Source organism: Anticarsia gemmatalis, chromosome 7 (genome assembly GCF_050436995.1).
Source record: "Anticarsia gemmatalis isolate Benzon Research Colony breed Stoneville strain chromosome 7, ilAntGemm2 primary, whole genome shotgun sequence".
In the NCBI taxonomy this organism is placed as follows: Eukaryota; Metazoa; Arthropoda; class Insecta; order Lepidoptera; family Erebidae; genus Anticarsia; species Anticarsia gemmatalis.
This window is the reverse complement of record NC_134751.1, coordinates 2,696,312-2,714,174: the sequence shown is the minus strand read 5'-3', so window position 1 is coordinate 2,714,174 and position 17,863 is coordinate 2,696,312. Positions and strand designations below refer to the sequence as shown.

At 38.0% G+C, this 17,863-nt stretch overlaps 1 protein-coding gene across 3 annotated transcripts in view; it reads right to left on the bottom strand.

Moving 5' to 3' along the window:
* Window positions 1-17,863, bottom strand: part of jing (AE binding protein 2 jing) — a 131,521-nt gene that overhangs the window by 32,428 nt on the left and 81,230 nt on the right. The window contains exon 1 of one of the 3 annotated variants that reach the window (XM_076116503.1): window positions 8,200-8,453. The exons of the other annotated variants lie outside the window; for them this stretch is intronic. Coding sequence (XP_075972618.1) covers window positions 8,200-8,219 — 20 coding nt within the window. The 5' untranslated portion in view covers window positions 8,220-8,453. Of the gene's footprint in view, window positions 1-8,199; window positions 8,454-17,863 lie in introns of those variants that run through there. 3 annotated transcript variants of the gene reach the window in all.

Genomic DNA, 17,863 nt, shown 5'->3' with positions numbered 1-17,863 from the left:
ATATATGATAAGAGCGTATCTCGCCGTTAAACACATGTTTGGCGAGTTTAATATGTATTTAGTTTTAAGCTACTTTTAAATAAATAAAATTATATAAAAAAAAAAAAAAAAATAGATTACTACACTGTCATTATTAATTTTCGCATGGTCAAATACCTAAGTTGTTTTATAATGAATGGCCGTTGTCCAAACTCCCGGGCAGACATAACGACATACCATCAATAATAAAGTAATAACAATAATAAAACGATCGATACACGACCGAGGGTGGGTTCGAATCCTTGGGGAGCCAAACAAAACTACTTAACAAGATTATTTCGCTTTCGTTTTAGTTTGAATTCTTTGAATTGTTGTCCAAGAACTAACAATGGTTTGTGATTTTGGTGTGTTTTCTTTGACTCTTGATTAATAATGCCTATTGTGTATTTTTTTCTAACACTAACAAAATGTGCCAGTTACTCCAATTTTTCGTTTTGATGCCGTTACAGCCGTCTAAATTGCTGTTGACTAGTGTTGACGGATTTTAAATAAGTATAGAAGAAATTGGGTTCGGTATTACTATTAATGATAGTTAACAGCAACTTATTCAGCACTTATTTTACAATTTCATTAACAACACACGGCAGACGTTAAATACCTCCAACCAGCTCTCTACTTAAATCGATACCATTTACAAAAACAAAAAGTATTCGATTAAAAATCAGCTTTCATCACGACCGTCGAATCGTATAAATCCAATTCATCTCTCGGTTTAATCCAATCTATCAATGCATATCTTCAACCAAAAGTTAAAAGGTTTCGAGCAACACTCGGCGTTGCAATTACGAGTAATCGATGGAGAGCTCTTATAACCTATCAGCTTAAATCGATGTGTGAACTTGAACGATGGCTGTTCATTCATTGCAGGACTGGTCCCGCATCCGTTCCGTTACATCAAAAATGATTTTATTTATGAAAAACCGGCTCGACGCGCCTAAGGGTGTGTCAGTGTAAATAAAAGATAATTGTTCGTATCTATGTTTTCTGGTATTGAAAGGATGATACGAATTTTCAAAGAAATTTTGCAGTGACTTGTACTGTTTTATGATTCAGTTTGGAGGTGTTATTGACATGCGTTTTGTTTTAAGCAAAAATGACACTGTATGTTTGACTTTTCAAGCTTTAAATCTTGTCCGAAATGGTTGAATCTATGGCGGCGATTAACGGAGAAACTAGTAGACTCACGGACTGATCATTATACACATGACATCACAATAATGATCCAAACATTTCATTTTTAATTAAAACTCCCAACCCATAGCGACGTTGCGTCTGGACATAAAAATAACTGGGTATTAAGAAGAAGAGTCTTATGATAAAGTTACTCTGATTTTCGATTCGTTAAAATTTGATAAGGACGATTAATCTTAAGCACTACTTAATTTAAGCATATAACGTTTTTATTTAAGCACAAAGTACTAAACACGCACTCGGTCAATAACCCCGAGTGGGCAGGAAACACGCTGAGATTTTTATTTTTATTACGCAACTTCGTATAAGAAGTTTTTCTCATATTAACATACGAATTTATTGTACTATGCACGCCTATTAAATCAAATCCATGGAGGAACCCATAAATATAAAATTTCGATCGTATATAACGAAGAATTAAAGCGCGTAAACTTTACGATCGCTCACAATTTGATTCACAAAACATAGAGGACTACATTTTTCATTCTCGCGTTCAAAATTGATTAAATTAAAACCGTCTTCGATTTCCGCAATGCGGATGACTTGCGGCTTCGAAATCGTTTAATAAATAAGAGCATGATTTGCGAGAATAAGACAAGCCAATGACACATGCAAAATGTTTTATCTCTAAATCGGCAGTGTAATACACGTTTCGAGGCTTCGGAATGAGAACAAAAAGAATTGCAGTGAGTTAGCGACATCGCGATTTACGCTGAGTGATATTACGTAGAGGCGTGCGTCACATTGTGTGTTATCACACGCATTACCGACGGCACTCATCTAGTATTAGAGTGCGCTCTCTACACGCGATTATTATGCTAGCCATGCGTCCCGTCGCACGTATTTTTAGCGAATGTCGTGCGCGTAGCGTTAGCGTTAAGCCCGGAATAGACGAGCACTTCGCAGTCGCCGTCGGATGTGGCACACGGCACGCACGTCGATAAGCCTAAATTGAGATAAATTACTTGATAACGTCGCGTTGGTATCGTTACAATATGCAATATATTACTTTGTGTAATTTTTATCGGAGTTCGGTAATAGCCACCTGCGATTATTTATCTACTCTACATTACGTCAAAATTATATTCATCACACATGTGACCAAGTCGCGTGTATTGTGATTCATTAATTATTCAGCTTATATTTATTACTAGATTGCACATCTCTGTTTATGTGTGCTGATATTTACAAAATTATTAAAACATTCTGTTCATCTTACGAATAAAACATATATTTTATAAATATACAAATGAAACAAAAACTTCTAATGTATAAACAAAAAATCTTTAGCATTTGCGAAACTAAAAACTCACTTTCGCATTCATAACATTAGTAAGGCTAAAAATTGATAGATGAAGAGCTACCGACCGGTCGACCGTGTACCCAGGTCTTATGACACAAGAGGTGAACGCACTGCGCTTATTTCGTTACGATTGTATTACGAGTCTAAAGCCACATCTGAAGGGCATTTAGCGATACTCCGAACACGATATCGTATTAAGAATCAGACATGAGAATTTATATTTGACCGCATCTGCACCCAAAAACGCCAGTCAAAGTCGGCCAGTCGGTCTAAATGAAAGATCTTAATTGATCGTGAAAGAATAAACGGCATATTAAGCGAATAGTATTTTTAAAGTAACGGTTCAAATAGTCTAGACAGGATTTAATCATTTCCTGCTATGGCAATTTACGACTTTAGGTAATTCTGCTTGTAGAAACTATGAATAAACGTCCGATATAAAATGTCAATACTGATAAAACTGCAAATCAAAGTGGATCAATAACATATTAAAGACCATAATCAGAATAGATCGAACTAATTCTGATTTAGACAATTTTATACTTAATGGAACGGCTTCGACGCTCATCAAATGAAAATCAGGTTTTAACTTTTACAAATCTGTGCTTATAGTAAAGGGTAAATATCAACTTTTAGTGCAAACAAGTGGTGAATAGGCGGCCGATATCCATCAACGCTGACATTTTACAACCGATAGAAATAATAATTCACAAACTAACAATACTTTTTATTGCCGCGCGGTTAACAAGCGCTTATATTGTTTACATGCTGAATAATAAGGGTAACATTACATTATGCCTTGTTCTCAATAAAAGTTTTATGAACTATGTTGCTAGGCTTGCGTTCGTGTGTTTCTTTTATGACTTTCGATATTGTTTTAAACAAAAACGTAAAATCAAGAAACTATGCAGTGTATTGTAAACTGAACCCGCAAGAAATATAGAGAAATATAAATATTTATGACGTTTCTGATGTTGGTGTAAATAAAAAAGCGTAAGATGAATGCATAATAAGGTATAGAAGCGTGCGTTTTGTGTATAACATGAATATTTTCGAGAAGACAATGGTAGAGATTAAAAATCTAAAGAAAAAAGAGCAGCACGTCGTGTACAATGCTGAAACAATTAATCTCCATGGTATAATGGAGACGATATCAATTAACAAAGCATCACTCAACACAGAACCTGTTCCAGCGTACCAGTTGACAGTTTGGGGACAAACCATTCAAAGCCGCGTCGTAAACGTATCGGAAGAATCGTATAAACAAATGATGGGTCATAAAATAAATTTTAATATTCACAGTTTGCACGGTACACGTTTTATCTAATCAATGGAGACACGAGAAACAAGTTTAGTGATCTTGATAACTACCTAACGTGTAAATGTAATTAGTACTAACTAGATTATCCATCCAATTAAAAACATGATAAATGCGGTATTGTTGCAAGAAAAGTTTACACGGTAAATAAAAATCTTTACGGGAAAACAAAACGGACCAAGTCATAATATGACTTACAAAGTTACAACTTTCATAAATAATGTAAAATTAACAATTATCTCACATAAAGAAGCCACTAACAAGTGGTAATGACAAAGATAAAACCTGTTAGTTAATTAATTAAAAAGAATTTGATTTGAAATTTGTAGAGGGCGGGACAATCCCTCACAATAATTATTTTCAGAGAGCAATTAATCTTCTGTGTGTTAATTGTTCAACGTGAGATCCGAGAAGCCTGTTTGCTTCAGCTAATCTTATATGCATTAAGTATGTTATATTTCTTTGTCACAAAATGTCCTTTCGTTCTGTGAAAACATCATTCTATTTCTTCCAAGAAATGCTTCAGATGAAAGATAGAGGAACCAGAAGCTCGTTTAGGATGTAATGGCTTGAGAACTTCGCAAATGTTTTGAAATGAAGAAGTTAATGATGTCGTTAATGTTGTATATGGGTTAAGTAATTATGTGGATATAAATAATACGGAGTATTAAACTAGTCTGGTGGCGATGATATACAGCGACACTACTAAAGAACGACATTTTGTCGCTCTCAAGTACTTACTAGTTTTAAAGTAGTTGTGAAATTATGATTCGGATGAAAGAACAAATAAAATTCAAAGATCACAAATTACGAAACGTAACATTAAACCTAGGTATTACAGGTAACTAGAACTAGCGCAAGATATTACGAAATCGTCGAATCATTCGACATTTGGTACGGAAATTGAGCGTACGAGACGACGAGATTGCTTTTAAATCGCATTTTGCGCTCGATGCACAGGCGATGCAACCAACCGTCTGTATAGGTGCAGGGACTACGTGACGGATCACTTGGTAATTATAAAACTCATTTCTCTTCGCTAAATGAACCTTTGACACGCTTCAATGTAATTGATGTGCGATGTAATATTTATGAGGGCAGCTTTAGTTACATCGATGTTAAAATTTAATACAACGTTAATTTGAAGTGCAAGTAATGGCAAATTATGACAACAATCAACAAAAGAAAAACATCCATGTTTGGCGGACAACCTCGAAAATTAAACCAACAAAGAAAATTAAAGGAACAATTCATGACAACACTGAAACAGGGTTCACAGCCAATAAAATTGCAGCCTCAAAAGGGATAAGTCGTAAAAATCCGGCTGATGGGCAGAATGGGCAAAAAAGACAAACGGTCGCTACGAGCGATAAAAAAATGTCGACAAAAACTTGCCCTAGTGTATGTTTCTATAAGAAAAAAGTGTATTTCAAAAACTGTAGTCCCTTCTATGATCGACGAGGGACGTTAGAGAATCATCAATGTGTCAGCAACGGTAACAATATTACGCTTAGCTGTTAATAAAGACAAGACAAAAAATACACACGAACGCTTGCAACATGGTGAAGAAAAACTATACTAAACTTTTATATATGAAAATCAAATAATAATAACCGACACATTTAAGACCAAGCGTCGTAAAAAACTAAGTTTGGATTTTATAGCGGTAAAACACGAGTTCAGACTTATGATCGATGATTGATTAATATACGAGTATGATTGTTGATTTACACATGTATAATTTGATTCGTCATTAATCAAGTGGAACAAAAAGTCGGTGGCCGGTGTCGACGGGGTCACCTTACCCTCTACTCGCAATATGGCTGGATCGCACAGTTATATCACGCGATAAATACAATAATAAACATTGTAATGATGTAGCACTATAATTATCCTAATGGATTACTTCGTTATATATTTCTGTAGACTTCGACACATAAAAAATTAATCCCAAGACATATTACTTTATTTAGTTACAAATTATATTATAAAGACATTAAGCTACAATCTAATCGCAAGGAAAAGGTGTACAAAAGCTAAAACAGACACAACAAAGCGTAATCGTGAGCGTATTCTCGTGTTCTGATAACATTGAAGGTATAAACAATTACATGTAAATTGATGTTATTGCACTCGAATTCGATAAGGAAAAGTTCAAAGTCAAGGTGAAACGTAGAAAACATCAACATAAAAGAAAAAGTATGACGGAAACAAGAATAAAAACTCAGTGCAGATCTTGAGGAGTTGCACGTTTGTTACAAAGCGGAAAGTTTAACAACTCCCTTGGACATTATGTGAGGTGTACAAGTTAGAATGCTTTGTTTTAATATGATGCTGCGTTGCGAAGTTCCTGACGGTTAATGAGTCATTCTCTAGACACTGAATATAACACCAACATCCATCGAGAATTTCAATGACTTCCTTACGGTTTGTAGCATGTTTTACCGTCGCTTTGTCATCTATAATGTTGCACTGTGCGCTGTGCTATCAAATGTTAAGAGACGCTCTATTATTATACAGTTATTTCAGTGCGTAAATTACACTGCAAGGTTTATTTTCAATTAATGCGAATTCCAGGTTTGGGATAAAAATACCGATCAGGTTTTGGTTTTAAAGTTACGCTGATGATAATATACTAGTAACTATGTAATCTCAACATAATTAACTTTCCATTTAAGGATGAATAAATAGAGATATTTATAATGGCATCATGATTATGCTAATTGAGGCAAGGATAATGTTGCTGTATTGTAACAAAGAATGGCGATCGCGAGTTGAGGACTAATAGTTAATACAAATAAATATAAAACAAAGAGCGGATAATATATTCAATGGATTAAGCCGGAAGGCTAAGCACAAGGTGCTAGGCACACACCTGCCTTATACGTACACTTTAATGCGACGTTTGCTCTAACGAGAAAGGGTTTCTAACACGGTTTTTTTCCTAGCGTATGTGTATCATTAATCCTATTCTGGAGAATTCTGCTGTAACAATGGAAGATTTAACTTCTAGTTTGCCTATTTCTCTGCGTTAGTTATTTCTTATAAATTTGTATTCATAGTATTAATTGCATGTTTTTCTATCTATCTTTGCGTACTTGACTTCATTTCTTATTATATTTTCCGTCGAGTCTTTATTAGAAACTCTGAATTTTTTTAACCGTTGTCGATAATCAAGTAAATTTTAGTGCAGTATTTGTGACTTATTTATTTCACACTTACTTATAACACATATTTTTCAAATTTGGTTCACAGACTGGACAGATTCCATTTCTCATGTTTTAGGTATCACAATTCTACATTTTGTTATGGGAAACTTATTTACCGTGTTTCTATTGTTTTTCAGAACTATCATAATAATTTGAATGGTAGGAAATATGTTTGATGTAAATAGGTCATCTAACTTCTCGGGAAAATAAATATTGTTTCAAGAATCCTGCGAAAGCGTTTAATGGTATCGAGAAAACGTTAACGAGCTGTAATCTTGAACAAACCTCATTTTGAAAAGATGCCACTGACAGTTTTATCCAGATTGTATCTTTTTCGCACGTTATAGATTTGGATTGAATTGTCGGATAAAGTTTCCTTAGATCTTATAGGTTTTTGAGTATTTGGTCACGATTACCTTAGGATCGGTGACTTATGTATTGCCATTGATTTTATGTGTTATTATGGGTTTTTATTATTTAACGGGTAATTTCTGCGATTATAGACTCCGGTTCATACAGTTTCTCGTAAACATTAAATGACGTTTATGGGAAAAACATGGTATTTCACAAAATGACGTTAGTCACATGTAATATATACGTAATAATTCTAGTAATTCCCTGTTGTTTATCAACGTACCAATGTGTAATGCAAAACTAATAATTAGTATTGTGATTCATACAAGTTAGAAATATTTGCAATTTTAATGAGGAAGTTCCTCCGTGTCTGAGTGATATGTAACGTGGGATAACAACAGTTCACGCCTGAGAACCATCTCCTAAAACACGTAGGTAGTAGTTACTCGATACCGGTTTTCTTATTATTTCATGCCCAAAAAACCGATGATAGATACAAAAAATACCAGCCGCACCTTCGATTCACTGGGTCCCCTCGGGCGAAAGGACGACATCCATTGTTAAAATTTGACAAAAAGTTTTAAGTTTTTGTTACAGCCGGCATGGTACTTTTTTCTTGGTTTCCAAAAAAGCGCCAAACATTGGCGTTGGCTTACCGAGTGTTACGAACTTGTCGGAATAAAGCACTAAAATCGTCCCGTGGGCCGGCACAGCCGCCTCCGTAACGGTGCCGCCACGCCGCGCGCATGCATGGTGTTTATAGGGCCGAGGTCGGGAATAATCACCTCGGTCGGTGGCGTAACATAACTTCTCATCTCCCGGCGGCGCCGCGGTCAGCTCCTGGGCGCGCTCCTCGCACTGCACATCCTGGGCACGGTCACACACTACACATATCACTGGCAGGTCGCTCCTGTCGCACGCACACACTGTGTCACTGTCGAGTCGGCGAGCGGGTCGCGAGACGGGCGGCGTGCGCTATCAACGCCGATGCATTGGCGGTGTGCGCGGCGCGGTCCCGGGCGCGCAACAGCTGACGGGAGGCGCAGGCCCCGCGCCCGCGCCCCGCCCCCCGCGCCCGCGCGCGCAGCCGGTGCGTGCGCCACACCCCTCCCGTCCCCGTTCCCCACCTCTAATCCATTATTTACGGACGGCCGACCGGTTTCAGGCGCGTTCGTTCTGCCCGCCGCTTCACGACGATCGTTCAAATTTAATGCCCTTCCTATGTCCGGCCTCTAATGCGATAAGATTACGGTCGGCGAGCTCTGGAAGCCGCCGCAGCTCCAGAGCCGCCGCCGCCGAGGCCGAAGTCGCGCCCGCGCGACGTAATAATTAACAACCGCGTAATACTGGTAAAACTGAACCGCTGAACCGCTGCACCTCTGCACGGACGTGCAGGAGCTCGTTAAGTGTGATTCAAACGCGTGATTGATATGACAGCGGGAAGGTGAACGAACCCAAGGCAGGCATCGGCTGGCACTGAAAGCACTAAAACGCCTATAACCCGACGTTATATTCTGTTGTAAGCCGCAAATACACTTTTGAAGCAGTAAATCACCGTACCGATCATAAAAATGCTGTTAAAATAGAATTGGAAAAGAAATGGATACCAAGTACGCGTCTCCAGCAACTATTAATTCCATTGTTATAGTCCCATATGTCTAAGGGACTTCAAAGTTGGCTATGAACGTTGAAATAAGCTTTAAGTAAAAAAACTTTCACGGTTGACCCCCACTCGAGCTAAGTTTATCTTAGCATTTATCTTATTTCCGTGAAAACAACTTAAAAGTTATACCTTATCTTCCAATTCCGAGAATATTCTTTACCACTTGCACAGAACTTCTCAAACGCGTGGGGTTCGCGTTACAGTTATAAATTCAGCAAAAGCAGCGACATATTAAATTCATATAAAAAAAATCGTACATATCCAGTTACATTCAAATATACCAGAATCCAATCATCGTCAAGGCACTAAACCGATTTGGCACCAATAAGAAGACTACAATCAAGCGAAGATACCCTGCAATTATTGAGTCGATCAATTTCGTGCTTCATTTGCTTACATACGAATTGTCCAATCACATAAATATCATTCACCAATTGCTCTAACGTTTGTAAAAACAAGGTTTATAGCTTTGTACTGGAACGGCAAAGGTAATAAAATCGACGCAGGGGGGTTATAAATTTAAAGTCGCGTAATTAGAGCAAGTAAAAGTATAAATACGTGCAATATAAGAACGTATGTCCAAAGACCACCACGAGGATTTGTCCTCGTCAATCATCTGAGCAACGTGTTCTAGAATATCTAATACGAGACATTAGATACTGTAAAAAGTACAGCAAACGCACCTCACGAATGGGGGGTCCGCGGTGGCCGGAGGGTAGGGCCAGTGTTTCATTACATGTTTCTTCGTAGCATTAGCGCCGGCCGAGTGGCTCTCGAGATACTTCGGGCTCCACTTTCGGCGGACAGCCATAGAAATCACGTAGTTCGCGGAACTTTGTTACCTGTGGTACGCCGGCAGCGCAGCGCGCCAAGGTGAACGTTCGGGCCAAGGACGGCTCGGGCGGCGGGAGGGGCCCGCCTACGTCCCTCCACGCGCTTCTCCCCCGTGCCCGAGTAAAAACGCTCCGAACCTTCGAACGCGGGCGGTGCAACCCAGCAAAAAAAGGGCCCGACGGAACAAATAGAAAATGTTGGGACCCAACAAAAAAAAGAATACAAATAACAGGGGTCTCGGGTAACAGAACTAGTTAGGCTCTCTGGGTGAATGTCGAAATAATGTAGAGTTCGCATGTCACCTGCGCCTACGCAGACGGGTCACGCACCGCAAACGCGCGTGTTCCTATGATGTAATAGGCGAACGATAAAAAACGGCTAACGGAAGAGGCGCGGAACCGGCCGTATCGACGACGACGGGCCACTAATCACCTGGCACGATAGTTATTTTATAATTTCACAGCTATGACGAACCGATGGGGATATTAATATTCTAGAGATGACCATCCCCGCTTCAATTATTCATGTGTCTCCTTGCTTATTCGCGATGCGTAAGCGTTGAACTTTTTCCATGCGAATTAAAGGAAGACTAGAAGCGATAAAATGCCAGGACCGCTTCCTAGCCGTTGTGCTCTGACCGGTTCAGCTGCGCATTATAATAACTTCCCCAACAGAAAAACTTGCGCTAGCCACAAAACACGTACTACAGAATATTCTTTAACGACTGGCATTAGAAATGCCATTATCAGATAAAGTTTTATTCTAGCATCGTGTAAAAACTAAATGGATTCCGAGCATACGAGTAGCTTTGACATTCGAGGAAATAATTATTTTTCTGTGTTGGTATGTTGACGCAATAGAATAATGTTATTGATGATGAATGATGATGTATTGATCGACTTCCTATCGATCTGTACGCAGACAATAGATGTCTCCATGTGTGCGGTTATGTGACCGGTCTATTGGTCATGTTACATCACCGTTCATAAATAGAATCTCCTGGAGCCGCTCGTACTTGCGTACAGCGCGTGCAAGGAGGCGTAACTCTCTGTACTCCTCTAGCGAACAGCTCTGAACGAGAGAGAAAGGGACGAGGCAGTGTTACAGTTAAGCAGGAACTCTATTTATATGCAAATATAACCTCGGAGTCGACACCTGTTTGCGTATTCTCAGCGCTCGCCGCGTCGCTTTGTGGCAACACTGTCTCCGTGGTATCCTTTAGATTATGAAAAACCAAATCAACTTTGCGCTCATTCCGCGTTCATCTCTGACAAAACATCGCCCTTATTACCAAGCATTACAGCTTCAAACCAAACTGGTTCTGCAGCATTGTTTACATTGTTATCCAATACCTGTACCTTTGTCGCTTCCCTCTTGTTTTTCTGACCACTTTTTAATCTTATTGTTGTGGGCTGCATTATGAGATTCGTTAAGTAAAATTAATTATAATTTTTACTCGAAAAACGTGTTACGTTTTTTGACATGGTTCCAGATGTCATTATAAGTAAGGCAAGGTAAAAGTATTAGGCACACAAGCAGGATATTATTCTAGGTGAAATTTCAACCAAAACCTAGAATATTTTATTTATAGTATAGTTACATAGTTTATTTTTCAAGCGCCTGACAAAGCTGTGCATTAGAATAAAATATGACAGCAGGGCAGAGCAGCAATGGACTCATTTATCACGGCAGATTGTCGTGTATACCACTTCGAACGATAAAAAGGTCGTATTTGAAGACGATATTATCGGGTCGCGGAATCTATCGACGTCTTTTTTAGATATCTGAGTTTTTTTAACGACGTTATTTTGTTACTAATTACGTCCTTTTAGGGGTGTTTTTTATTGCTTTTTATGGGTATATTTATTTGTCTAAAAAGCTTTGATAGATTATGTTGTACGTACTTAATTTCGCTAAGTCCAATGTATTTCCCTTGCGGTTATGCTGTCGCGTGTTACCATTACTGTCATATATCTCCCTCCTACACGTTGTGGAGTAAAGAGAAGAATTAGAGCGGGGTTGGGGCTGTCCATTTATCATACTTGGCCGAGCCGGGTGCCTGAGTGCGTTCCTGTGTACGTCTGCTGGTGCAGATACGGACTTGGTGTTTGTTTTGTTTACACGTGTTGCGACGTTCGCGACGTCTGCACACGTTATGAGTGGCTATTCGTTTTAAAGCGCTATCATAATCGCAACAAGATCTATTACATTTGAGACTTTTGTTCTGAAGCACTTCTCATGATTTATTAGTCGAACAGAATTTCTTAAGATAATGTAATTTATAACGAGTATTCCAGTTTCTGAAATCCGTTGAACGATAAGTCTCATGTATATGGCCAGTGAACTAACAAATCTTTTAAGAAATCGTTACCAACTCCATAACAAATCAACTCCCGATTATTCCCGTGTTACATAATTTCGTATTCCCCCAAACGGATTACCTAATTTCAGTTTTCTCGCACACTCAATCTCCCCCACAACACTGTAGTAACAGTTTGCTTGTAAATGCAAATGTGTCACATTGGCACCTGTGGTTAGGTACAATCGCGATTCATCGGCCCTTGGGTGCGTCGCCCGAGACGTCCTTCCTTGCCCTTTGAAAGTAAGAAGCCGTATACTTTGTAGTGATTTGGTTTGTTTAACAAGCGTTGTGTAATTTGCTCTTTGATTGATTTGATATGCGTTACGATTTGAGATAGTAAATTATTATAAAACATTTCTATTAACGTAATAACGAAAAGTACAAATCCAATTGACAATATAGAATGTTAATCTGGTGATTTATATTGAAAAATCTTAATAAAAAAACATTATGAACTTTAAAAAATCTTTAAATAGAACTCTCGCTTAACAAAGCTTTGACCCTATTTAATTCATGGGAGACGTAAATGGGGTAAAAACGGGAAACGATGACAATTATGGGGTAAAAAATAGAAAAGTAATATTTGTGTGATGTTTTTTGCAACGGTATTAAGTATACTGTGGTAGTTAGATGGCGTGAGAATCCGAGTAGAGGAGATTATATCAGTGGTTTATATTCCCGCTGCAGTAGTAAAAGTCAACTGGGGGCAACAAGACTGTTAATATAGTAGTTGCGCCAGCCAGACGTTCTTTCACAAGATATTTTAACTATTGACTTGTAGAATAAAATTGTAGATGTTTTAGGCGTTTTCTTTTAATGTTACTATATTCATGAAAAAAAGGTTTAGGCTTTTTGTCTATAAATTAGTGACACATTCAAAGTGCGCAAACACCTTGCACATAAGAATACAGCTAAAATGCTAAACTACTGTCTTTATTGTATGAGTAGAATAATAATGAACATTTCGATGAAAATAATAATTTCGTAAGGGAGCTTTTTGTAGAGCACTATATTTATTATCTAAGGACCCTATAATTCGCGATGACATGCCAACATAATTGCATCTTTATTTTGTGTAAGATGATAATTTCGCAAGGTGCTAAAACTTGAACTTAATAAAGCTAGTAGGCTTTTTTAACTGCCCGCGTTTTTAAACATTTTAATGTTAGCAAAAATAAAAAGTAAAGTATCGTGTGTGGCAGACATTAACACTAACGACCTTCGCTTTACGACATATAATTACGTTTTAGACCAACAATTATTCATGTTACAATGTTTTCCAGTTTGATGCAGGACCCGCTTAAAACTCATTACGGTGAAGATTCAATAACTCGTGTCGGTGCACGAATTATTCCGAGTTTTCTTTAATCAAATAGAAACGGCACTCCGCCGAGGTTGTTAGGAGTGGGAATTTAATCTGTGAACTCCGGTAGTTGAGTGGCAACGAAGCGCTTTTTGCTCCGTTCGGCCCGTAACGTAATAATAAAATGTTGCACTTTGAAGTCTAGAGGCGAACGCTCGACGCCGTGGCCGCGACTCGAGAGGGTGGAAAATCACCCGCGGCGTCTCGCTTCCGGCGCTGAATTTCAAAGTCAGAGGGAGCATCGCGACGGAAGGCGGCACTACACTGGAGCGACGCCTCGCCTCTCTCTGACCTATAAACGCCACCGTACGACGCTTGTCTTCATATCCCCGTAAATATTTTGTTACTCGCCCATCCCATATAATATTTATGGGATAGGGAACACCGTTGCGATTAGAATGCCGTTTCTTTGCAATATTGAGAGCTCTACTAGCTTATTTCCCCCCTTTTTCCATATGGATGTTTGCATAATTTAGTTGAAGAAGTAAGAAGTGGCATCAGAAGGAATTCGTGAGGAGATGGATCATTTGGGGCCAAGTTTCACGGTTGTCTTGCTGAGCTTGATGTCGCAAGCGGTACGTGCAAATACGTCGGTGCGGATAAAAGCCGGTTTCGCCCACACACGGTGTTAATGTTAATTATAACGTCATGCACTCTCAACTTGTAATACGATTATCAATTTGGATGCAAAATCTTAGATGGTATAAACCATTTAAATTTTACGCAGTCAACTAGAGTTGAGAGAGTGGTGAAATAAGGCGCGCGTTCACATCTAATAAATAAGGTACATTGAAAAGAGCGTCGGCAGGAAGGCGGCGTGCGAGACGACATTGCGGCGTCGAAGTCAATTTTCCTATCAATCGGCCACTGGTCTACCTACTAGTGTTACTATAAAAAAAATGGTCGGAAACTGTGACTATATTTCACCATAACATTCTTGTGTTAAGTGTAAAACTACAGCAATATAAAATATACGCATAACATTGATTACTCCATTATGAGAATCGCACATAACTTTAATTAAAGGTTAATTGAAGAACATGATAAAATACTTACAAATGCAATTACACGTGTACGTGTCATTGTTAAGGATTCATTCTAAATTAAATTATAAAGTACGGTAAAAACTAGCGTTAAAACTTGTTTTTCATTTTCAATTCCACTATTCAATTCCGTATTCGACAAAAAAATCTTGATAAATTGAAGAAAAGCGGGTTTATTTTCATCAGATTATTTACAATATTAATTGCTAGTAATATGAACAAAACTACACAAGCTACAAATAAGGGAATATTGAACATGTAACCGGTCACAATAACTTGGTAACTAATGTTCCCGTTTATTTAACACAGACATGCAATATTAATAAATTGAAGTTAAACTCTTTAATATTTATGCCAAGTTATGCAAATGAAGATACTTCGCAGATAGAGCGCGACAACTGAATTAAAAGATTTCCTTCAGTTGTAAAGAATAATTTAAACTTCAAAAGCCATTAAGCTCATGACGAGTGCGTACTCTTAAGCCCGCTTTCCATTGAAATGCGTTCCCAATGGTCTTCGTTCGAACATATTAAGCATAACTTCGTTGTATACTTCATACATATTACGTACATTATAGTCAGCCTTAATTTCATAAATAATTTATACATTTATAACAGATTCAGGGATTCTTGCAGGTAACCAATCAATTAATGAGTTTCTTTGTTAAGTGATAATGAAACGCTTAATTAATAAATTCAACTGATTCTAGATACGCCATTTAATTACTGTCTATTTTTTATGAAAGTTCATAATACATTACGTTTGCCAGCCGAAAGGAGCCCCTGTGCAGTACATATTCCACGTGTTAAAAACGGTTTTAAAAATAAATGAAAACACATTAGTTATAATGGCTAAACAAGAATTTTAACTAAAAGAAATTAATTGGCGCCTTTGTTATGCAAATGTTTTTTATGAGAAAATATCGTGAAGGGAACACGATGAGAAAAACACAGAATGTATAAAATACTAATACAATTACAATATTTCCGAGTTAATTCAACACATTTATTAATTAGTGTGGAGCGTGGCGACGTGAAATTTTAATATATTTGGCGCTCGGTAGACGTCCCTGCAAACTGGCGACAAAAACCCTGTCTCAGTCCACCTCGACACTTTTTGTCCCTTTCTCGTTTCGAGAGTGGATAAGCGAATGGATTCGGGACTATCCAATCCCATTATTAAATTGCCCGAATATTTTCGTCAGTTCACGTCTGAAACGTGAATTAAAACAGTTTTGGAGCGGCATTGTTCGATTTACATCAAAGTATTGCATTGTTTCATATTTGAACGAAATGAAATAATTTACAGCGTACTAGATTATAACATTCGGTAAAGCTTTGAATATTAAGCTTTATTGTAAATGGTAATTTTCTATACAATGAACGGCTTCTATTGATGTTAGTTTATGTTTTCCAGAACATGGAAGTAAAGTTTAGTATCGAGCAGAACGATCGTATATAAAACATAGTAACAAGCGTGGCCGTTAAACTTTCATCAGCGGTAATTGCGTTGTACTTGCATGAGAGTACGCGCGGCGGTAGTACTGAGACGGGCCGAAGCTGCGGGCGCTTCTAACTCCGGAAGTGTTCACTCATCCACTGCCCTATTTATATGCCTCTATACGCTACAGTTTGTCGGCAAACGAGAAAATTTTATATCAAATACACGTCATTTTCTCGGTATCATTAGGCAACTTTTGCGCCAAAAAACGAACGAGAATTGCTCAACGACTAAAAAAATTAAAGCTCCAAGCACCACTCAGTCCTTTAAGCCGGATATTCTGAAAAGTACACAAACACGGAGGATGTACTGAATTAAAAGAGACATTTATGACTGGAAATATCTTTCACGAATTAAGATAGGATGTGTCTCGGATTATTATCATTGGAAACGGTTAAAACAACAAGAGCCGCTATAAACCTTTAATCCCCGGTTGTAAAAATAGTGACTTATTATAAATTGATTTCGCCGAATGAAGCCGAGTAAAGCGAATGTCATACCAGTGGGGTTTGTTTGTTTTTCGTCGGAAATATTCTTTTAATTCGCGCCTTAATTAAATTCATGTGTTGATACAAAACGCGGGATGAGTGAAATGGAAATACGATCTGAAAAAAAAGAATAAGTTTGTTCTTTTTTACACAGAGGAACCCTTTGGAAAGATATCCAATTATAAATATTTAAAGTGTGTAAAAGCAGTGTGGGGTTCTGTAATTCGATTCGACCGTGTTGAGTTTCTTATTGACATATCCATTAGGTATTATTCGAGTTCTAGGGTGACGTTCGAACCGGCACGGAATGTTCACAAGCCCGACTGGAGCTGGGTGTTTCGAGAAGAATTTCGAAAGATTAGATTGCAGTAATGAGATTTGTTGTCGAGGTTTTCTGCTAAAATATTCAGGTAGAGCTGCAGTTGCCAAGATTGTTAAAGAAAAAGAATATGTAAAGCCGTATACTGTTTCGGTAAAACAAAAGTTAACAATATGCTTTTTTTTTTCTTTCAAAACTTGCTCTATTCAGGCTACAAAGGTTTTTTTTTAAATCGAATCGATAAATATTTATGTGTCTTAACGTTTTTATCCTATCCGGCGGTGAAATTATCGGACAATAATGCTTGTCGACATTTCCTGAGCCTATCGTCAAAATGAAATCGAATTAAAATTCACGTCTCGGATAGTCGTTTCCGTTTATTTGGCGATTCACAGCGGACATGTCTAAACATAACTTAAAGCCTTAATATGAGGAAGTACAATGACCATGCTACTGTTTAAAAATTCCGTTGTTTATTGTAGGACTATTGAATTCTTTTTATAAGGACCAGGCATTTTTTTTGTTTTAACGGTTGGACCTTTGCAGCGGTCGAAGTGAAGCGTGTGGGAAGAATACTGAGCGAGTTTTTAATATTATAATATTTGTGCAAGTCTCTACTCTTGCTAGTTTTCTGTTGGGTTACGGCTGGCTAGTTCCTAAAACCTTTATTGTAACTTAGGACATCCAACAAAAGACGTTAGGCAAAGTTTTCGGACTGTTGAAACAAAGGGAGTGTTCTCTTCGTAAATGTAGCTTTACTTATGAAGTTTCTGTAAACTGTACGATATAATGTGCACTCTCGTGGATAGCAGGTTCAACCGAGGTTAGAATCGTCACGTTGCCACACAACGGCACTGCAAATGTATGCCACCTCAGG